A 23119-nucleotide genomic window follows, 5' to 3' on the forward strand; every position below is an offset into this window, starting at 1 on the left:
TGCACTTAAGCACCACTGTCAATAGGTACATGTTGTAGGTTACCTGAGAACACTTTGAGTGCTCTCACATCTCACACACGCACACATTTGGCTGGTGCTCGACGAGACCAAGCTTGGAATGAGGAATGCAGCACTGAGTCAGCGCCGGCCCAGGGAATGTGGAGGTGGGGGGTGGGGATTCCTGTGACTCCGCAAGGTCAGGGATCCTTGCAGCTCCCCGCCAGCTGGGGTAAATGTCCTCTTAATGTCGCAGAAAACAGGAAAAGACGTCAAGGAGTGAACGCGATTTTCCAGAAACCACTCAAGGGGATTGGGGTTCAGCTCGCCTGTGCAGACCGCTGCAAATGTAGCACTGACATGCATTAGAAATTAATTTCAAGACACTGCAAATATTTAGGAATTATTTTTATTGTTATTATTAATTATTGTTGTGGATGCAGGCAGGGAAATATGGTTTATTGTAATGCTGCTGAAAATCCTGATCAAATACTGTAACTCTGGAAATTTGATGGTCCTACTCATGAAGGGTCAGAATCAAAGGCCTGTCAGTTTTTGGTTTTCTCCCTGATGTCGTGAAATGAACTCCCTCTCTCCCTTAGAGCTGCTGCATCCCTCCCAACATTAAAAAAGAATCTCAGCCCCATCTCTTTCAGAGCCATTTCTTTCCTCATCTCCTGACAGACACATAAATGAGTCTGACACCATCTGCTATGATTATCCATGTATCTGAATGTCACTTATACAGGCAGTTTTTTGAGGAATGTGATCCAGCATCATAGTGGTGTCAGATAAACAAGCTGTGTCAGTAATCCTGTTTCTGTGTCTAAAGGTTATTTGTTCATGATGCACTTCTGTTTACACTGAGTTTTATGCCTCTTTAGAGAAAAGTGAGAAATGTGTACATGTAGTGATGCTGTAAATGCCAGCTGGTTACTGAACTAAACGTAATTCAAGCAGAAATCTAGCTAAGCTGTAAGTTTCTTGGGTAGTATTCTTATTAACAAGGCTTCTTTCTTGAGCCAGAAAATTACAACTCTTTTCTTTTGATCATTAAGTAATTTTCTGTCCATTCTACATCTTTTAAAGTTCTAGGATCTCAGCGTTATTTGATGTACTTATGCAACTAGTGCTTCGACAGTAGTTGGCAAAATTCGCTAACTATTTCACTTTTTGCACTGAGGTACGCAGTCTGATGCAGTCTGGTGACATAGTGAGTGTTCCAGAGCACAGGAGAAGTGTGTGCTCAGATGCTTTAGTGTCCGACCTGGCATCACTTGAGACTACGGTCTGGCTATCATCCTCACTGTGGCCACCATCTCCTAGCACCAGTGCCACCTTTAAGCTTCCTGTTATTTTCAATGTTGAGATGTGCTGTATCTAAGCTTCCATTGAATGAAGTCCCTGACAGCTACTTTATGCCTGACGCACACCATAATATGAGTTTTCTGAGCAAGAGAGCACCCTATAGATCATCTACCAACTCAACACTAATGGTGCACTTATGGCCCACCAACCATCCCGTTTCCTCCTAGCGTGTACTCTGTCTCGTCTTGCAAAATGGTTTCTTGCTCTACATTAACTTTTCATTCATTTTGCTGATGTTTGCATCCAGAGGGGCTAGCATTCCATATTTCCTTAGTAAATGCATTTACCTGTAATTACTTGCCAAGCATAGTGTTTTACTCCTTTATTCAGCTGTATGTTTTATTAGGTTTAGTGTCTCACAACTAAAACCAGAGTTCAGTGCCCAAACATTGATACTATTTACAGTTAAACTTATACTCTGAGTCCTTGTGTTACGAATGGTCCAGTAATGAATTTTCAAAGATTAAAACATTTTAGTATGTTTGTTTTCAATTGTATTTTCATCACTGTTCTATTTTCAAAAATGTCAGTTTGTTGCAGAACAAACATAATGTGCCATTATTTTTCAGTAAAGCGCGCACACACAGAATAAGAGTGAGAGACAGCGATTCAGTTTGCTTCCATAGTGTGGTCTCCAGACATTCCTGTAGTGTCATTGGTCCCAGGAGGTAATTTACAGTACGTTTAGTATTTGTAGCTCATGTCTGCTCTTCTTGAGTGCTTGTGATATATAAATCCATTTTTTTTCCAGAGAGTTTTCATCCATCATGATTGAGATTTTTTTTTTTTTTTTTTTTAAAAACAGAACCAAACCTGTAAAAAAAAAAAAAAAAAAAAACCATCCAGGGACATCTCTATTAATTAATTAAGCCTTAATTAATTGTGACGTATTGGTAAAAGTGACCTATTTTGACAAATTGAGTTATGAACAGACTTCCAGTTTCAATTGTGTTTGTAAGTTGAGGACTCAGTGTATAAAAATATATAACTAAACCTAACCCCAGGATATTGTCATGTATAAAATGGATTTGCTCTCAGTGTACAGAAATAGTTGCATTGTCATCAAACATTTGACCCTTTTCCTTCATCAGATGTAGAAGAGCTTGCTCTGAAGTGACGAACAGGGAAGAAACTTGCTGAAGATGACAAGCATGGATGTCGTGTTCTGCATTTCAGGGCACAAATGAGCTTACATACAAATAGTGCACTTGCTGTGATTCAGGGGTTTGGACCTTTGCATCACAAATTGCGTGTGGTGTCATACTGGGGTCATATTGTAAATAGCCATCAATCTGTGGATGTCATGAAATCAATGCTGTGTGTATGGACTCAGATGGACTTCTTCCCATTACCTCAGCTTACAGTAAATGTACAGTTCAGTGAATGTAATGTACAGTAGTTCGTGTGGCAGACAGAGTAGGATGTGCCAGTAAGGTAATTTATAGTACATCCATTTGTAGGAGCACACAGCTACTCTCAGAATATTGCCTGCAAGGCACTACAACATCACAGTTTTGCATATATATATATTTGTGTGTTTTGATGTCTGATTTTTTTTTTTTAACACATATAACAAATGTCTGCATGTATTTGGTGTTTTGGTTTGGCTATGATATGTAATGTTGGAAGTTTTGAATATGGCAATGTCTAAAGAAGTGGAGCTTGTGGTATATAAAGAGATCCTGAGTACAACAAAGGAAAGGTGAAATGCACAAGGCCAACATACAATTGAAGGCTAGCAGTGATACAACCCTTGCATGTTGTAGTTATTTTTGTGTTTGTCGTATGTCCTTTTGTTTGGACCTCTTAATCTGGACTTGCCCAGCACTCTTACAAGACTTCTTGAACATTAAGTAGTTTTAGTTGTACTGTATTTGTTTGTGACTTTGCCATCAAAAAAAATCAATAAGCAAACTCTCTCTTTTCTGACAACACTACCTTCACCAAGGAATGTGGTGTGACAGTTCAGTCACTTCCTTTATCATTGGTGTCCACCAGACATGTCGTAACAACCTAATGATTGAAGGGTCTAGAAAACAAGTTACGAAGGGCATTACCGCAATATGTATTTAACTCTAGTTTAATATTAGTATTGCAAGCTTTCTGTCCATTAGAAAAACACCTGAATGCTTGGTAAATTTCAGAAATACATCCAGTTTTTTCCTCACACTGAACAATTGCAGAGCTCTCTTATCAACCCTATTGCACTTTATGGAGCCAACAGTGCAGCCTTTTTTTTTTTAAAGGGCTTTGTCTTTACTGTTATCCAGTCACTGTGAGTCATAACTAGTCAGTTGTTTTATTACACTGTTCAGTTCCTTTTCCAGTGCTTTTACACCAAGCCAGCTGTACACTGTTATGTAATTCCCATATACTTTGGTGGAGTGAGGATATTGTTGCAGGGAACATCAGCAGAACCCATCCTGGGAACTGAACCAAGATCCTTCTAAGTCACAAACCTAGTTTTTTAACTGCTACACCACCTGCTGTCCCATGACTGAGGCTTATAAACTATGGATTACAAGTACCCATTCACAGCATGCAGTTAAATCATCACCTTGTTGATATTTTTTTATAAACAGCCCTTAACTAAAATCTTTCTTAGGTGTCAAGGTGGATTTTTTTTTTCCTTGGTGAACATACTGTTTTGTCTATTCAAGAACTAAGTGCTTATGCCTTTTATTAACATATAATAGAATAATAATATGAGATTACTTCTTAAAGCTGTGATTTCCTGCACTGAAAGCTGCAGTACATCTCCTTGCTGCATCACACATGTTCTAATGATGGTCTATAATAGTTTGTGGAAATAAAAAGCATCGTAATTGGCTGAATAAAAGTATGGATTTGGGTAGAACTGAATGAAAGAATGAGTTTAAAATTGCAGAGTGATGCTGTCCAAGGCCTCCTGAACTGGACCTGTTACTGGACTGTAACACCACATTCCTTGGTAAAGGTAGTGTTGTCGGAAAAGAGAGGAATGACTCGTACATAAATAAACTTTTTGCAGACAGGGCACAAAATATTGTAAAACTGATATGGAGGGACAGTGTCTGCAGATTATATTGCTAGGAATATAAAGGGAAAGATAAAGGTCCTGACAGACTTTGGTTTAGAGGAGCTGTGATTTTAGTTCTGTGCTGAACAGGAGAATGAGGAGAGGCCCTTGTGTGTGTGTGCCGCAGGGGTCCCTTTCACGCCAGAACAAGCCCAGGGCTGTGCGAGCAATGCGGAGCACACAGCCAGGACACAGTGCTCCTTTGTGGTATGTGTGTCTCTTTACAGAGAACCATTGCACTGTTTGCCCCAGCTCTAGCTGGGAACCACCAGCCAGTATGCAATACACACACTCTCACAGATACACACACGCACGCACACACATATACACAGAAACACACACGCTCCATGAGAAAGACACAAACAACTGTTGGAGTAATATTTCTCTCATTAACATTTTCTTGTAAACCTTCAAAGGCACCTTTGGCAGCTTTCTGGATTGAGGCAAACTAGCCAGAGCAGTTCTGGTTCCCGTTAGAGGTCCAGATGTCTTCTCCACAGTGGTACTGTATAATACTATTCCCTATTAAAGTCAATACCCCCCCCCCAACAGCCATCCTCCAACTGTACACCACTAGAAGGAGTGTCACATGATCACGCAGGTCAAGCCAGATGGCAAAGAAAGCCTTCTCCACTTAGCCCCCAAGGGCGAAAGCTTGTTAAACAAAAAGATAAAAAAAGGAAATATTTGGGTACTGGCTTTTTCCCTGCTGTAGAGCAGCTTGTCTTGCCATGGCCTCAGTCTTTTTACTACTAGTTAAGAACTAAGGTCAGAGACTCCAGCCATGAAGCTGTGTGCGATATAAGGGTGTATTTGGCTTCAGGTAGATCTCTGTGTTTCACTGTAGACAAGGCTCTCTCCACTGCAGTTCCCACAGATCTGAGCGCTAACCATCGCCCAGCGGTCACCAAACTACGTGAAATAAGTGCACAATCCTGCTGCTGGAATTTACTATTATTTACCACGTTTTTTTCTACTACATGAAATAAGTCCATAATCCTGCTGTTTCTCGTTCTTTTAGTGACATTGGTCTCAGGATATAATGTACGTTTAGTGTTTGGGAATTATCTTTACTGCACAATGCTACCCACAGACTACATTTCTAACAAGGTTGTGCTTTGGCTGAAAATGTTGTATAATACCTCATCTGTTTGGTATTCTGGGAAATTTCTGCTGCTAGGTTTTACACTGTGGATCTGACACCTGCAACTGAGGTAAATCTGGTTTCGGGTGGCAAAGATATTCACAGTAAAATTTCACCATTCTGTGATGCAACATAACAGTAACCAGCTGGCATTTACAAGTCATAACAGGTCACAGTGTTGCACAAGTATTTTACTCCCGAGTTCTGCTGTAGCTGTTGTGAGCCAACTTGATTTAGTCTCTAATCTTACATGCAGTGTAAGATGCCGGTGCCGAGCTAGTCTCCGGAGAGGGACTGTGACCTATGTAAACAGTGATCTGCAGGCCCTAGGTGGTGCACTGTCCAGCTCACATCCTGTTTACACTACCAGCCAAGTTGGAGAAGAGCAGCATTTCCATCACTCATGGAGGGAGTCTGCTTGGCAGCAACAGCATGAGCACCAAACAGACCAGCCAGCACAGCTGGGAACATCTGTAAGAACCTCCTCATGCTGATGTTCTATAGGTGTTTTTAATGGTGTCTGCAAACCATGCGCTGGCTCATACTTTAGATTAACACACACACACACACCCTCTGTAACCACTTGTCCTATACAGGGTCGCGGGGAGCCAGAGCCTAACCTGGCAACAGAGGGCATAAGGCTGGAGGGGGAAGGGACACACCCAGGACAGGACACCAGTCCATCACAAGACATCCCAAGCGGGACTCAAACCCCAGACCCACCAGAGAGCAGGACCCGGTCAAACGCACTGCGCCACCGCACCCCCTTAGATTAATTCAGCCCCCACAAAAAATATAGGCATTATTTGACATTTAATTACAAGTATTAAACCTTATACAGTTACTCCTGACTTTCTAATGCCCTCATTAATTCAAAAATACTTGAAATATTGATATTCCCTCCTGCACTTTCACAGTTTACTGAATTTGCAGATATTAAAACTGGTGGCATAGAGGGATGTAAGTGATGGGGTTACACAGCAGGAGAGAACACATTCCTGTCCTCCCTACAGAGCACTTAGTCATACAGTACAACCACATGAGACTTTGTGTTCAAAGTCTAGGCCTTTTATTTTTACAGGACACATTTCTAGCCTTTTCTCTGCTTTGTTTTACTTTTCTTTCACATCAGAAAATAATTGCAAACACAGCAAGTATGAAAATAAAAATTTGGGTATGCTCAGTGCTTTGTTGAAGTGGCTATTGTACACAAAACAGAGAAAAACACAATGACAGGATAAAGTGGATTAGCTATATATAGGTGTGCAATGAAATCCAGCAGCGTGCAGTGTTCATGCTGTATGTTAACAGGGACACAGCAAGCCAGTGACATCAGTAATCAGAAATGTGTCACAGCAATTACCTATTTTATGTAGTTTATCCACCCTGTGATAAGTCACACACCTTGGTAACCATGGGACATTGTGATATGGAAAAACTCCCTTTGAGATTTCTCTCTAGTGGAATCTGGTGTTTTTGTTTAATTTTTAGCACATTAATTTTTTTTCAGTCTTAGAAGCCTCCAGATGTTCTTGTGGATTTTTTTTTTTTAAAAAAAGGCATCTGGATCTTTTTTTAAAAGCTGCGTCAAACAGCTGGATCTGGTGACACAGATATCGCATGCCTGGAAGGGAGTCGTTTTGCAAGCTGCATATTTTGTTTCCCAGTGCACAACTGTCCTTTTCAGCTTGAACAAGGTGCTGCAGAAACTGTGTGCATCAGTATAGCTTGCAGCTGAGATATTCTGGCCTGTGTACGGGCACAGTGAGGTTGACGGCTGCTTTGAAATCACTTTTTTCCAGGTGACCAAGTCCTTTGTTTTCCAACATTTTCCTCTCTTCATAGTTCTCTTTGTAATCAAGCTTCTTGAGGTCCTTAAGAAACAGTCTTGAAACTATACAGTCATGAAAGAGGATATCTTTCCCATCTGACACCCTGTTATTTTACTATGTTGTGAATGGCAACACAGATGAGGGCTGCATTGTACTTACCAGTAAGATAAATTTCTTCCACCGTCTACAAATTCTAACTTCACCAATTTGTGCCGAAGGGGTGGAGGTGTGACATACTTGGTTGCCTGGTGGAATCTGCAGGGAGTAGCCCTACAGGGACGGAGTAGTAGCCAGCCCCCTCCATAACACTAACAAATATGTGCCAAGCATCCACAACCCCCTATATCCACCGTCTGCCCCACCCACACCCTAACAAGTTCTGTTGCCATAACAAACAGTGTGAAATGCAGGGACCAGGAAGTGCATTTTTAATGGTGCAATGTCATCCCGAGTGTTATGGAGGAAAGCGGGGGGTGTCAGGTTGTTGCTGAGGAAGCATTCAAGTATGGTGTACGAGGGGGTGGGGAGTGGCAGCTAAGCCGTGTTCCACAAAAACCTTTTTTTTCTATCAAAGGAACACGAGAGCTCTCATAGCAACTGGCACAACAAAGGCAAACTGCATTTGCAGGTGACCTGTTACGGCAAATAGTGTCAAAGCTGCCAATTCTGTGCTTTTTACTGGTTGGTCAGCCTTCCTCTCCACTCCCAGGATGGCAGTAGTAGTCTGTATTTCAGCACTCACAGATTTGATCATGGAGTTTATTGCAGTCATATGAGCGCACACAGCAGGGTTGGTCAATCCTGCTTCCTCCAGGGCCTCTAACTATGTTGTTCAAGGAATTACTTAAGTAGTAAGTCACATGACCTGGTGTTTGAAACATGAATCAGGTAGTAATTATAGGAAATTCTCTTAAAATTGCTGGACTGTTGCCTTTCAGTATGCTTTGTAACTCCTGGTATATGGTAATTTTTATTTGGTTAACTCACTTATCCAAGGTGATGGCGAATGTTAGGTTTGTGCCACCAGCTAATTACAATTATTTAAGCATTTATGCAACTGGGAATTTTCAGTGGAGTAATTCTGGGTAAGCACAACTTTTAAAAGAACTGAAATGGAAAAATTCACTCAATGTTTGCTTAGAAGCCCTTATTTTAAGAATATGTTGCAGAGAACTCTGGAATGGCACGGACTGTCTATGGGAAGAGGTGTAGTAGGACCATCACACTGAATGCCTGCAGAACTGCTGAAGAACACACACACACACACACACACACACATTTTCAGAACCGCTTGTCCCATACGGGGTCGCAGGGAACCGGAGCCTACCCGGTAACACAGGGCGTAAGGCCGGAGGGGAAAGGGGACACACCCAGGACGGGACGCCAGTCCGCCGCAAGGCACCCCAAGCGGGACTCAAACCCCAGACCCACCGGAGAGCAGGACTGTGGCCCAACCCACTGCGCCACCGCACCCCCCCTGCTAAAAAACATTCATCTGTAAAGATGACCTTTGAACCCTTTACAGATAATTATTCAAAGAGAAGAGGGCAGAAAGCCACACCAGCTAAGGTACACATTGTTACAAGACAGGACATGGTAGAATCCTCGTGACCAAGATAAGGTTTCCGTGTGGAAATGCCGTTAAATGGTTGATGAATTACCATAGTAGAATGAGTTTGCGCAGGATGTAGCCTTTTCCCATCTCTTTAAGTAAAAAATAATCTGTCAGTAACTGAGTAATTAGTCTGGCCATCCAGGTATCATGTGTGCTCCCTCATAGTATGGTAAACCTTTGTGTGATGGGGCATATTGTAAAGCTGAATTTAGTCTTTGTGTAATTTAGTGAAGGAATGCTGTGTTTAACTGCTCCAGTGACCCGACCTGGTGTCCACATCTTGCACCTGCCTGATGTTCACCCCCGGATGTCAGTCAATTCCAACCTGGGTTTTGAACAACACTGGTTCTTTCAACAATCAGGAGGCATCATAGACATATTTAATTTGAAGTTAAGGCCAAATCTGACCTAAGACTCAACCCTCAGGAAAGAGGGCTCACAGATGTTTTTTATCCTCAGATTTGTCCACTTTGTGTTCACTTGACAGGAATAGCATCATGTCGAGCTGGAATCGCTGAACACTGAATGAATCCTTTCTACTAAAACTAATGTTGTCCTGTTTTTTCTTCATTTGCAGAGCGGAAAAAACTGAAGTACTCAGTGATGACCTTCTACAGGTGACTGCATCTTCTATTATTGTTACTGGCTAGCGTCACCGTGGCAGACCTTGCAGTGCATTTTACACATGGAATTTACATTTGGATACCAGCAGACTGATTAACTCTCTCGTAACTATAGTTTCAGGTATAAATAAATTAAAAACGGTTCTGCACACTCCAGCTGGATTGTGTTTGAAGGGAGGTCTGATTTTCCGTTAATGCTTTAAGAGATGTTTAATGTGAGAGCTCTGTTTTCCATGCTGATTTGTCCAAGACAAAACTTGGCACTCATTTCTGTGTAGTAAGGTGTAAAATGCCCACTTCATGCCAACAGAATAAAACAGGACACATTTCAAAATCCCCATCAATGTAGCTCTTTGATAAGGGAGGAAAAAAATTTGTTGGAATTTTTTTGTTTAGTGTTTCAATTTGCAGGCCCTTATTAACCCTAATAGGTATTGCCTTTGATCACACAGAAGAATAAAACATGGTGCAGCCTGTAATTACCTGGCTTATATTCTAAACGGTGACTTCCCTTGTGCCTGTAAACAGTAGTTTTTCAGTACCCCCACTACACGGGTTGTTGTGGGAGCCATGGCAGATGGGCTCAGCCTAGGTGTGTTGCATTCAAAATCATTCGTTGTGCATACTGCTCATTTCACACAAACACCAACTCAACCGAACACTGAGTAAGCCAAACTGAGACCTGCTTAACCTGTGCCTGTCACCTTCTCAGGACAGAGAACATTCCAGAAGATAACATTATTTTAGCCTAAAGAAACACACACCTGGTCAAGACTTCTCTTCAGCATGTGACCTGACCACAAACGTTTTTGTTTACATGCTTTGGACAGAAGGACAGCAATGTGACCTTTTTAGTGTAAAAATGTGCAAGTTCAGGTACTTCCCTTTCAGAATGTAAAGTGTAAACACTCAACTGTCCCAACTTTTTTGGAACATGTTGTAGGCATCAATTTCAGAATAAATGTATAACTTAAAAAAATGCAGTTGATTAGGTAAAACATGAAATACCTTGTCTTTATACTGTTTTTTATTGAATATAAGTCAAAGTAAATTTAGAAATCACTCCTTTTTGTTTTTATTAGCATTTTCCATACTGTGCCAACTTTTTTGGAATTGGGGTTGTAAATAAACCAAGACCTGTTTTGCTGTTTCAGACAGCTTGTTGCATTAGTGTTGTGAAAAAGATGCTTGTTTATGGTAAACAATGCATCTGGTAATGTGGTGTGAAGATCCCTGCTGTTGAAGGAGGTTCAATAGCACATGGCACATGGAAGAATTACCCCCTCTGGAAGGTACAATCTCATTACCCACCGAGCTGTCCCCATAAGCACATTGCAGGACAGAATGGACCCACATCCAGAACTACGTAAGTTCGGGGTGTTTGGGCTCTTTACCACTACCACTTTGAATGGCTGCAGATTCCATTGGTTCTCACATACCTTCACACATCTTTTTGCCCTTCTTCCCATCAACATGGCTCTTTATAGGAGTGTTCATTAAGGGAACACCATGCTAGCATAACGTGCCTTCATTGCAGTATTCTCCATTGATCTTTCCTTCCTCCACACTTGTCACTGCCTCCTGGACATGAGCTGGTGAGAACAGTGTGAGGATGTTTCTCAGACTCTCACCGAGACCGTTTCTGCACTTGCCCAGACATGTCCGTTCACAGTGCAGTGTGGAGTTGTGCTGTTAGCTTTTCGCGTTTCTTGAACTCTTGAAGCTACATTCCTAGGGAGGAGACTCAGACACAAACTGTCTGCATGATACTGTCCTAGGTCAAAAGTCATCTTCCATGGCCTGACCTCTACACCTTCTCCAGTTGAAAGAGGAAGATGATGACAAGCCTATTATTTCTGTACAGGTTAAACACAGCAATGGGGCACAAGGTCCATCATATTCTGCTGTTCTGCTGCCATATTTTCATTCCAAAACTCCTGTCCACAAAATCAGGAAGGACTCTCGCTTCATTGTGCCTCTGACCTTGCTTTTTACGGGGCAGGGACTGGGTGTGACCTCCGGGAGGCCATTATCTTCTCCTCCAGTCTCAGGAGCTCCTCCACCTCTTGGTTGTCAGTGGTGTGTAGGTCTGTTAATTCTCTTTTCTCTCTTAAACATCTCATGTATTTCCTTTCCCATTTTTATAGACTCATAAATTTCTGTTGGAATTTCCTCTTTATATGTCTTTATGTCATGTCTGCGTTCAGCTTTGCTCCTTGAGGGCCATTCTTTTTTTCTTTTCTTTATGTTTGAATGGGGGTTTCACAGCATGAGGGATCAGTCGTGGAAGCACATGGAATTGTGGGAACACCTGAAACTATTCACTCCTGAAAGTGTTCAAAACCTCCCAGGGTTCCAGGCCAAAAAATGAGAGTAAAGAGGAAATCCATGCCTCTGAAAATGTCAAAGGTGAATGACTTCGTGGCGTTGAAGCCGTGTTTTATTTTCTGGGACCGCCTCAGGCCATGTGACTCACCTCTCTCTCCATGCATATGTCCCTAGTTAAAGGTCCTGATGCAATATCTCCACCCACATTGCTCTGCAGACACAACCTCTGCTGTGTAGCATGGGGGTGCTAAGTGTCCAGAAGCAGGAGGTGTTCAAGTAATGTATTTTGGATCAAAAGGAAGTACCCTTTAGAAACATGGGCCGTAGATGATGTTGCTCATCCTTTGCCTTCAATAATCCAACACACTGCTTCCATGTTGCCTTCTTTTGAAGTATTGAGTACCACCCATGCAGGAGACATTCCAGTAGTATTAGCTGTTGCTGCATGAGCCCTCAGACACACTGGATTAACTGGATGAGGCTCTTGGCTTCATTAAAAACACAGCAACTTTCCCAGCAAATTGTTTGTGTGGTTTTCACCCATCAAAAAAGTTTACTGAGAAGAAACTGACTCATGTGTCATTGACACAGCTCCATGGTAACAAATACAAACACCTCAGTCAAGTTTCTATGATGATCTTGTCCTGTAACTCTAACTCTATAGCTAGATAACTGTACCTACAGCAAGTAAGACCAATTAAAGCTATAATTCCAAATAATACAGCCCTGTATGCAAAACACTCGCATGTTACAGGGTACACTATGTTTTCAACAGAAAATAAAGACTAAATGGATTTTTGTTTAGTCTGGTGACTAAAAAGTGTCAGAGCTGAAAATGACGAACGGCTTTACTAATTGACAACATCACCAGTAGTCAGCATGAACCAATGAGGTTCCAGTTGTCTACAGTATGGTTTCCAAGTGTGATTGGGAAAGTAAAACATCTTTTCCTAAAAAAAAAATAAAGAGCATTTTTAGATCACAGTTTCACTGTCCCATTATTCCAGTGCCACAGACCTCATTTACTTTTGCTCATCATATATCATGATTCCCAAATCACACACAATGTCTACAACTGCTTGTCCCAAGCAGGGTTGCAGCAAGCCAGAGCCTTAACCAGCAACACAGGGGACACACCCAGGACGGGACACCAGTCTGTCATAAGGCATTCCAAGCAGGGCTCGAACCCCAGACTCACGACAGAGCAGACCCCAGTCAATCCCATTGCGCCACCGTGCCTCCCCATTCTTAAATCATTTCCCTGTTAATTTTTTTTTGTTTGTTTTTGGCATATGTGTGCAGATCGAGAAGCGCATGGAGCTGGTTCGACTGGTGTCCCATAACACGCACAAGCGCATGGTCACATGTCTGCAAGGCCACATCGGCACCGACGCAGAGAAGAGACATGTAAGCAAAGCCCAGGTCGTCCCCTCACTCAGTTGTTTCACTGTGTCAATGGCCTAACTTAGCACCACATATTCCATGTTTCATCGGTGTGAAAACCTCTATAATTAAAATGGTTAACTACATGTGTTGCAGTTGGATAACAGTTTCTTTAATATATCTGAAACATTACTGTTTCCCTGTCTTGGATATTTGATTGAATTAAATTATGAATTATACTCTATATAGACCTATTACAACAAGAATGGTTTAGCCAACCCAGACTGGCAGCAAGATCTCTAAAGGTCACCAAAAGATTGAAAAGCATCATTGATAGCCAAGATGCACCCTGGTGGTGTTCTGGGTACAGTGAGGATCCTTTTATAATACCACTGTTGATGGTCAATATGCTGCTGTTAGTCCCATTATGCAATATGTTTCTTTCTCCTCATCACAGAAAAAACTGCCACTGACCACACTATCACAGGCCATGCAGGATGGAGGGAGCCAGCTTGGAGAGGAGTCTCTAATCGGGTGAGCTATCTTCCAGTCAAAGTTAAGGGGTCTTGCTTTCAGATAAGGAGTAGTCTAAATTATCATGGCTGTCAAATTGCGATGAACCTACACTCTACAGGTTGATTAAAACAGTTCCTGACCTATGTATGTGAAGTCATACCAGAATGTCTATTTACCGTGCTGTCTAACGGGACTGGCCAGGGCCCTGATGATAAGATGATCTTTCGGTCTGTGTCTTGCAGGAAGATGATGGAGCTATGTGGCGAGGTGGAGAACAAGCTGGCCTCAGAGCTCATGCAGCATGAGGTTCACATCGAGAAGGAGGTCTTGGACCCATTGAACCAGCTTGCAGAGGTACGGTAGCTGTGCAGTTCTTGTTTGAATTTTGATTCTGACAACTCTCACTGATGTGTGGCTGGCTTGATTTACTGGGTTAGTTGGATTTGGCCAGAAGCCAAGCAGTGACATGACATTGATATGTCAGTGTTTACCTCAAACTTCATCCTCCAGATCCACTCTGGATGCTCTATTTAATCTTCCCGTTTCTAATTAAATCATAGATAAGTAGATGCTTGTAGAAGTGAATTATCTTGCATTTTTCATCAGCTCAGCTTTCGATAGGAAGTGGGCAGGAAAGACAACCAGTTTTCTGGCAGATCCGAATGACTGATAAAAAGGAAATACTGAAATCAGAAACATATGTACTGATAATGATGAGAGTTTTTGAGATGTCACATGCAAACTTTTATTTATAGTTGTGATAAATGTATGTGTTTTTATCTCAGATGGAAATCCCTAATATCCTGAAACAGAGGAAGCAGCTGGCCAAACTGGTGCTGGACTACGACTCTGCCAAAGCCAGGTAATGCCAGTCTTTTTAAAAAGTGCATTTACTATAGTGCTTGGGAACACCAAAATCTCTGTTTGTGTGTGTATGTGTGTGTTTGTGTGTGTTTATGCACAACTCTGGGTGGAATTCAGGGGTTTACCTGTGGAGCATGTTTGTTCCAGGTGGTTGCAGATGAGCAAGTCTATGGTGTCAACTGTAAACAACCAGGCACTGGCTGCCAAGGTGGAGTCCCTCAAGGAGGAGGTGGATGAAGCCCTGAACAAAATGGAGATATGCAAGGTACTGATCCATATTCACATTTTTTATTTACCTGTAAATGAAACACAGATTGACCTTTTCTCCAGCAATTCTTTGGACATCAAGTATCGGGAGTGATCTTGAAACCTTGATATGGAAACATTCACCCTAATTAACAGCACTCTGCAGCACAGTCTGGTGTTTTTTTTTTAATCAGCACACTGGATCCTCTACTTACAAACACTGTTAGGAGCAGAAATATTTGTTATTTGTTTTGCTTATAACTCACCAGTAATTTTTACAATACAGTCACAATCAATTAAACTAAATAACACGACCGTCCCTTGATTTCTTTACTAGTTAGGTTCTGGAAAAAAAATTGGATGTAGTTATAATAAAAATACTTTGTAGGACTTTTTATTTTTATATTATTATATGATAATATACTGGTATATTATTCAAGCAACATTAAAATTAAAATTAATTTAAAAGAAAATAAAAATTAATTTTTTTCTTCACAAAGTAGTAGTTAATGCTGATTGTGGACTGATTTCATCTCATAAACATGTACAGGATTCCTCATCCTGTTGTTGACAATCAACACTCAGGAACACCAGGCATGAGCTGTAAATACTGTGGAAGTGAGTCTGATGTAGGCCCACACTTCTATTACGCGTTGGTACTCTTTACAACCAACTGTTGGGTGGGTGTGTAAATACAGGTCACTTTTGTTCTTCAGCGAACCAAGACTTAAGAAAACAGACGCGAAAATCCATCCAATTTCAGTAACCACTTGTCCTGAGCATGGTTACGGTGAACTGGAGCCTACTGGTACACCCTGAAGGAGACACCTCGTATACAGAGCAATTTAGTGTCACCAATTCACCTGAACTGCATGTCTTTATACTGTGAGAGGAAACCCACGCAGACATGAGAATGTGCAAACTTCACACACACCGGGCAGGGATCGAACCCGCATTCTTTTGCACCACCTGGGGTACTGTGAGGTCGTAGTGCGATGCACTGCGCCACCATGCTGCCGGATAGAAAATGAAATTTAAAAAAAAAAGAAAAAATTTAACCAGGCAAATGTTTATATCATCGAAAAATCATTACTCATCTATTTATAACAAGAGGATCCAGTGTACATATACAGGCAGTGTACCTTCAGTATAGGCACAGCTATGGTGGAGGGATAACAGCAGACCCTAACCGTCTCTGTACTTTTTGGTTTCGCACAGGATCAACTTGCTGCTGACATGTACAGTTTCTGCTCCAAGGAAGGAGACTACGCCCGCTATTATGTAATGGTGAGTACAGTAAGCACATACCCAAGAGCCACTCTTTTTATCTTTCCAATCTGGCAATCTGAATTTATTGCAAGCATACCTCTACATAGCATCTAACTCTCAATTTTTTGGAGAGTGGAAACTTTTTCCACCCAGATATACTGATTAATTTACACTTTGGTCTGAAACTATGCATTTGCTGTTACTTCAGGTGGCATGGTTCACCTGAAGTGACTCACGTTATCTATTTGGTCAGGAAACACATTTATGCAGAGTAGTTTAAGCAGCGGACAGGATTTTCCCACTGTTATGGAGGGAGGTTATATAAAAGCAATGCAAGTTAAGCACCACGATAATTGGGCTCAAACCTGCAATCTGGGCGATCCAGCTTGTTTTTTGTAGATTTGGTCACTAAGACATTCTCTACTGTCTATCGGTCATTTCCAGTTACTGGAAGCTCAGGCTGACTACCACAGGAGATCCTTAGCCCTGCTGGAGATTGTGTTGCCCACCATACAAGCACAGCAAGGTACCGTGTTCCTCCTGGTCGCAGCATCTCATTTCCATTTCAAAAACTGCGCTTTTTAACCCCTTTCATAAATTCAATCTCATTTGTTGTTCCAAAGAGGAATTTCTCAGTCCTTTTTATGTGGGCAGAAGATGCCGTAGTGATTACAGATGCTGCCTTTGGATTCAGAAGGTCGCACGCAAGTTTAAATCCAACGTACTGCAGCAAAATCCTTGAGCAAGGTCACGACAGAGCACCAATAGAAACTATAAATGCGTTCGTGAAGGTTTCTGTAAATTTGCTGAAGGACCATCTCAAAGAATGATCTGTGTGTTCTCAGTGGAGGTTGCTACCCTGAATTACTCCAGTAAAAAAATTACCCAGCTGTATACATGGGAAAATGATTGTAAGTTTTTCAACATTGTAAGCTGCTTTGAGAAAAGCCTCAGTTGGATGAAAAAATGTAGTTTTAAACTGCTTGAAATATTGCCAGAACCACCCATTAGGGGACTTAAATAATAAAGAAAGGCAATATTTAAAGCAATTTGTTTCTCCGAAAATATGAGTAATCATGTGATGCGTGAAAAATGGCTGAATATTAGCAAGCATTGTCCTGCAGAGGCAAAGTGAGCCGCCATGTGGTTTCCCCTGGAATCCTTTTTTAGAGCCTGCATAAAAACAGCACGTTGTCATTGTGTGCCCCATCTATTTCTGCCCTACCTCCCAGCCCAGTGAATTGGACATGCAGAAACATAACAAAACACTGGCAGTTGTCAGAGACTGCTGGCTGTGATTATTCCCCTGCATTAAAGTGACTGTCAGGGGAGGGGCAAAAAAGCACCGACAAAAACTGTATAAATTCCGCTGTGAAGGTTTTCTTTATATTTGCTGAAGGACTGTCTGAAACAATACTTTTTATGTTCTTGGAGGAAGTTGGACAACTGCCTCAATAAAAACACTTGCACATTTCCTACCTGCCCCCTTCAGCACAACTTTTTCTTAAAAGGCCCACCCTCAGAAATGACCTCCCTTGCAAAAGCCTCACTCCCCTACATACATGACTCCCTCCACAAGCCTTGCCTGAACATACCCTGCAGCCTCAACAAGTCCCCGCCCCACTAGCACACAACCCCTCCTCTTAAATGCCCCACCCCCTTGTACATAGCACCTTCCAGAAGCCCCACCCTCTGCAACTCCTCTCTATGCTCTGTCTGACTGTGTTAAGAGTAGGTTCTCACAGGATGAGAGAGATATGCTGTTTTTCCTCCCCTGCAGACTCATGGACAGAGAAACCGGCCTTCGGCACGGCACTCGACGAGCATCTGAAACGCAGTGGGAGGGAGATCGCACTGCCCATTGAGGCCTGTGTCATGATGCTGCTGGAGACGGGCATGAAGGAGGAGGTGCGGTGAATGGTGTGACGCTTGCTAGGCCGCCGCTGAGATGGGACTGCACTAAGGCGGTTACCTCATCATGTTATGGTAGCTGTATAAACCATAAACCCTAGTTCAGAGGAGTACACTGACAGATCAGTATAGGTATCTAAATTGGCTTAGTGGGGAAAAAATGCATTTCAGTTCTTGAGACTGCATCTTTAAAAGTTACCAGACAAACATTTTTCCTAGATGCAGACTTCTGGTATTAATTGTAACCAGAGTCCCATGTTCCTGCTCAGTGGTCATTTTCCTCAAGGGGAGTGACCACTCCTTTAAATAAAAAGCCACAGTTGATCATCTTTCACCACCATTATGGTTGTCCTTTGAAAAGCATAGTATAGGATCGCAGGTGTACCGGTGAGATATTCCAGGTAAATCCTTCCACCTCCCCCAGGGCACTCGGGGTGGGGGATTGAGGCAGAGCAAAGCTCCCTGAATTAATTTGGTGGCGAGTGGAGTGTGTAGCTGAAGAGTACACTCATTGAAAATGCAGGAGGCCAAGGTGCCTGCCAGCTGTCACACACCAATATCATTTTCAAAACCCAAGGGCCATTTCTCTAAGAATAAGTTGGTGATGTCACCATGTGAGGCCATAGTTTGTTTACCTGGCCCGAACATTCATTTAATATTAATTATGGGCAGTTTCTACAATGTTTGTAGACTCAAGGGTGAAACAAAGGAGTGTTTTTCTGTTTTTTTTTTTTGTCTGGTTTTTAATGGATAAGGTCTGTTCTGGGCTCCGTGGGTCTTACTCTAACCCATGTCTGTACATGACAGGGTCTCTTCCGGATTGCCGCAGGAACCTCCAAGCTAAAGAAGCTGAAAGCTGCCCTAGACTGTTCCACCTCTCAGCTAGAGGAGTTCTACTCAGACCCGCATGCTGTCGCTGGTACAGCCCATTTCCTCATCGACCCCATTGGCATTAAGTGCATTCCAATGCATTCCCTACTCTGGGCAGCTCTACTTCTGTCAACTTCTGCTCAACTTTGAGGTTTAATTTCTTCTAGCCTGGAATGAACTCTAAGTGTTTGTACACCAGACTGATGTATCCCATGAAAAATATGATGTGAAATACAATGAAATTACATGTTTTACAGGTTCGATCCCCATATATCTTTATAAAATTATTTAATGGTTTGTACCCCTGGGTAGGTGCCCTGAAGTCATATCTGAGGGAGTTGCCAGAACCACTTATGACCTTCCACCTCTATGATGAGTGGATACGAGCATCAAGGTAAGGCAAGCAACACCCTTGGGCCCAGGCTCAGGACTCATCCACCTACTTCTGAACGCCTTACCAAAACAGTCGCTCCTTCAGTATGTGTTAGAGGTCCATCAACATCAGATGTGCCAGTGCTCTTGTACCAGTAGAAATGAACGTAATAACTCAACAACAGGGTGTCTCCTCTGTTTCCACAGTATATCTGACCCAGACAAACGGCTCCAGGCACTGTGGGTGACGTGCAACAGCTTACCAAAGAGCAACAAGGCCAACTTCAGGTGCAAGAGTGAGAGCAGAATGTAGTGTCAACACTTTTTGGATGCTTGCAAATACACTTGGCCCAGAAAAGTTAAAAATAGCCCCTAGCTGCTGCTCTGTGACATGGTGGTTCATTGCAAAGACAAGGGTCAGGACATTTGTGAACATTCTGAAGACACACCTATATTTAATGTATTTATTTTTGATGGTTCAGTATGTGATGCCTGGATTATACTCAGACCTGTTAACAACATATTAATAGAGTTGGCATTTAATTTAGAGTTTTAATCAGAGTCAATGATGCCTCATGGGTGCCTTTTTTATGAGCTTCTATTTACTGGACATTGCGTTCCGTGGTTGATCATCTTCAATGCTCAACACCGTTGTGACACAGACTCCATTTTCAGGTACTTGGTGAAATTCCTGGCTAAACTGGCTCAGGAGTGTGACGTCAACAAGATGACCCCTAGCAACATTGCCATAGTGTTGGGACCCAACCTTTTGTGGGCCAGAACCGAGGGGTGAGAATAGCTGTTAACACCAGCATTGCATTGACACTGATTAACATGTACAGACACACAGTGGCACTGGCTCTTATATGTACTCTAAAATGCTTATTACCACAACTGTATAATTTGGGAAAATTATTTCAGTTGTGGGGGTGCGGTGGCGCAGTGGGTTGGACCACGGTCCTGCTGTCTGGTGGGTCTGGGGTTCGAGTCCCGCTTGGGGTGCCTTGCGACGGACTGGGGTCCTGTCCTGGGTGTGTCCCCTCCCCCTCCGGCCTTACGCCCTGTGTTACCGGGTAGGCTCCGGTTCCCCGCGACCCCGTATGGGACAAGCGGTTCTGAAAATGTGTGTGTGTGTGTGTATTTCAGTTGTGCTGCTTTTGTAGCTTAGCTACACACCTGGGATCAAAAGGCTGTTTGTAACTCTAGAGTGGCTTTTAGCACTAAGCCACGTTTAGCACATAGCCAATAAAGGCTTAATAATACAGATATTCCTAAACTTATTTACAGGTTAGATTCTATAAAGTTCTCAGATACAGCTGTAATAAAAGAAGAGACCTTTTATTTTCATGTTTCATTAACTTTGACTGCACTATACACACACACACACACACACACATACACACTGTCTAAAAGCGCTTGTCCCGAACGAGGTCGTGGTGAACCAGAGCCTAACCCGGCAACACAGGGAGCAAGGCTGGAGGGGGAGGGGATACACCCAGGACGGGACGCCAGTCCCTCACAAGGCACCCCAAGCAGGGCTCAAACCTCAGTCCCACCAAAGAGCAGGACCTGGCCAAACCCGCTGCACCAGCGCACCCCCGACTGCATTATAATTGAAACTAATTTAGAATGAACAAAATAAAAATATTTCACATTTATTTATTTAGTAGATGCTTTTCTCCAAAGTAACTTCCAGTGAGCTCTATGCAGTCTTATCAGCCCATACCTTATTCACCAAGGTGACTTGCACTGCTAGAAACACTACTTACAATGGGTCACTCATCCATACATCAGTGAAACACACTCTCGCTGTCACTCACACACTATGGGGGAACTTGAACAGCATATCTTGGGACTATAGGAGGAAACCCATGCAGACATGGGGAGAACATGCAAACTCCATTCAGACTGAGCAGGGAGCAAAGCTATGTCCTCTCGTACCACCCAGGCACTGTGAGACTGCAGTACTACTCACTGTGCCACCGTGCCACCCACATTTTGTCTCTACAAATTGTTTAATGCCGACTGTCGAAGGTATTAGAGATGTCGAGAACAAATTAATCCCAAAATGTGCAAATGTCATCTCCATATTGATCACCAGCACTCAAAAACACCAGATAAAAGTCGTAAACAATATGTGGAAAATGTTTCCATCTTCTAAAATTTGTAATCCATCCATTTGTAATATGTGAAGTCCTTACAACAATGCAAAATTCTTCTGAAATTCTGTTGACCCTCCATACCATGGACTGAATAAAAATTGTGATGTGTAAGAAGTCTCAGTATCTACTGTGTCACTGACACTGTATTGCAACTACGTCATCTTTTCATCTTCTCCTCACCTCCTCCATGCAGGAGCCTGGCAGAGATGGCTGCTGCAACATCAGTTCACGTGGTGACCATTATAGAGCCTATCATTCAGCATGCAGATTGGTTTTTCCCAGAAGGTAATGTTCCACCCTGTGTTTACTTTCTGCCTAACTGTCACCAGACCCACAGTGCGGCTGTGGATCCTCCATCTTTCCAAATCTAAGCACATATCTTCTTTCTGATTCACAAAAGCAAAAAGTTCTGTGGTCCAACAGAAAGGATCCAAGATTTGAAGTCTGAAGAACAGATAAAAGAAACACAAAGGACTTCAGAAGTCTTATAACCGTGCCAAATCACCAGAAGACCTGGTCACTGGATATTTAATGGTATTGTGGTTTTCTTTTTCTCTCTACAGATGTGGACTTCAATGTGTCCGGAATGTTTGTCATGCCTACTCCTCCCACGACCCAGACCAACTTCCTGACACCTACAGACTTTGATTCTGGGACCACAGAGAGGCGGAGGCCTGGAAGCATGATTGGTCTAGAGGTGGAAAGTCTTCGTAAGGACAGGTATTGGGGAAAGGCAGTGCAAGGACTTCATGGGCATTTTCATGTTCCTCTGCCATCATATCTCCATATCTTTACTGTCTTCTCTGTCTATAGCGTGGTTAACAAGTTATTGGACCACACTCCACGTAGAGGGAACACCCTCAGTAGGAAACCACATGCCTCCCCTGCGTTCCAGCCTCCTTTGCCCCCAACAGAGGGAGGTGGGGCATTCCAGACTCAAGGTCCAACTCAGCCCATTAGCTCAGGCCTGGAGGCTGGTCTACCAGGCCCCACCATGTTGATAGAGACAGGAGGATCAGTACAAGAGTCAGTTGCCCAGCACACTGAGGAGAACAGGTAAGGAGGTGTGGACACAAAACATGAAAAAGCACCCAAATACTCCTTACTGAAAGGGACGTGCAGTGAAGGTACTAAGACTGATCTCTTTGCGCTGAAGGACCATAAACCTTGCCTGTCTGTTTATTTGACATCAACAGCCATCATCTCCAAACATCTCCATCAACCATATTCGTCAAACAATATAAAATCTCTCCAAATCATACTCTCTATCATTCATCAGTTAGCATTTCTTTCATGGTGCTTCTTGGAGCCTGACTGACTGGTATTTGTGTGAATGCAGTTCCATACTTTTATGTGTCTCCCTCTGTAGCGCCATACCAGCTCTCCAAAGGAATGGGGGTATGACAAGTCTCCATGTGATCCCCCCGAGCCCAGCCAGCAACTCGGCCCAAATGAACATGGGGACACCCCAGACTGGCTGCAGGGGCACTAGTCCCCACATCGTGCGCAGAGGTGAGAGCAGAACCAAAAATGTCCTCCTTGTTCCATGGAAGTGTCTCCT

At 42.7% G+C, this 23119-nt stretch overlaps 1 protein-coding gene across 2 annotated transcripts in view; it reads left to right on the forward strand.

Annotated features, from left to right (window-relative positions):
• LOC108935841 (rho GTPase-activating protein 17-like) overlaps nt 1–23119 on the forward strand; it is a 33675-nt gene that overhangs the window by 5393 nt on the left and 5163 nt on the right. For both annotated transcript variants that reach the window (XM_018754746.2, XM_018754747.2), the window contains exons 2-18: nt 9592–9631; nt 13268–13372; nt 13806–13882; nt 14107–14218; nt 14650–14726; nt 14876–14993; nt 16193–16261; nt 16688–16769; nt 18024–18151; nt 18962–19073; nt 19337–19418; nt 19604–19684; nt 20072–20185; nt 21752–21843; nt 22122–22278; nt 22372–22614; nt 22928–23070. In XM_018754746.2, coding sequence (XP_018610262.1) covers nt 9592–9631; nt 13268–13372; nt 13806–13882; nt 14107–14218; nt 14650–14726; nt 14876–14993; nt 16193–16261; nt 16688–16769; nt 18024–18151; nt 18962–19073; nt 19337–19418; nt 19604–19684; nt 20072–20185; nt 21752–21843; nt 22122–22278; nt 22372–22614; nt 22928–23070 — 1832 coding nt within the window. The remainder of the gene's footprint in view (nt 1–9591; nt 9632–13267; nt 13373–13805; nt 13883–14106; nt 14219–14649; nt 14727–14875; nt 14994–16192; nt 16262–16687; nt 16770–18023; nt 18152–18961; nt 19074–19336; nt 19419–19603; nt 19685–20071; nt 20186–21751; nt 21844–22121; nt 22279–22371; nt 22615–22927; nt 23071–23119) is intronic.

This window comes from Scleropages formosus, chromosome 8 (genome assembly GCF_900964775.1).
Source record: "Scleropages formosus chromosome 8, fSclFor1.1, whole genome shotgun sequence".
In the NCBI taxonomy this organism is placed as follows: domain Eukaryota; kingdom Metazoa; phylum Chordata; class Actinopteri; order Osteoglossiformes; family Osteoglossidae; genus Scleropages; species Scleropages formosus.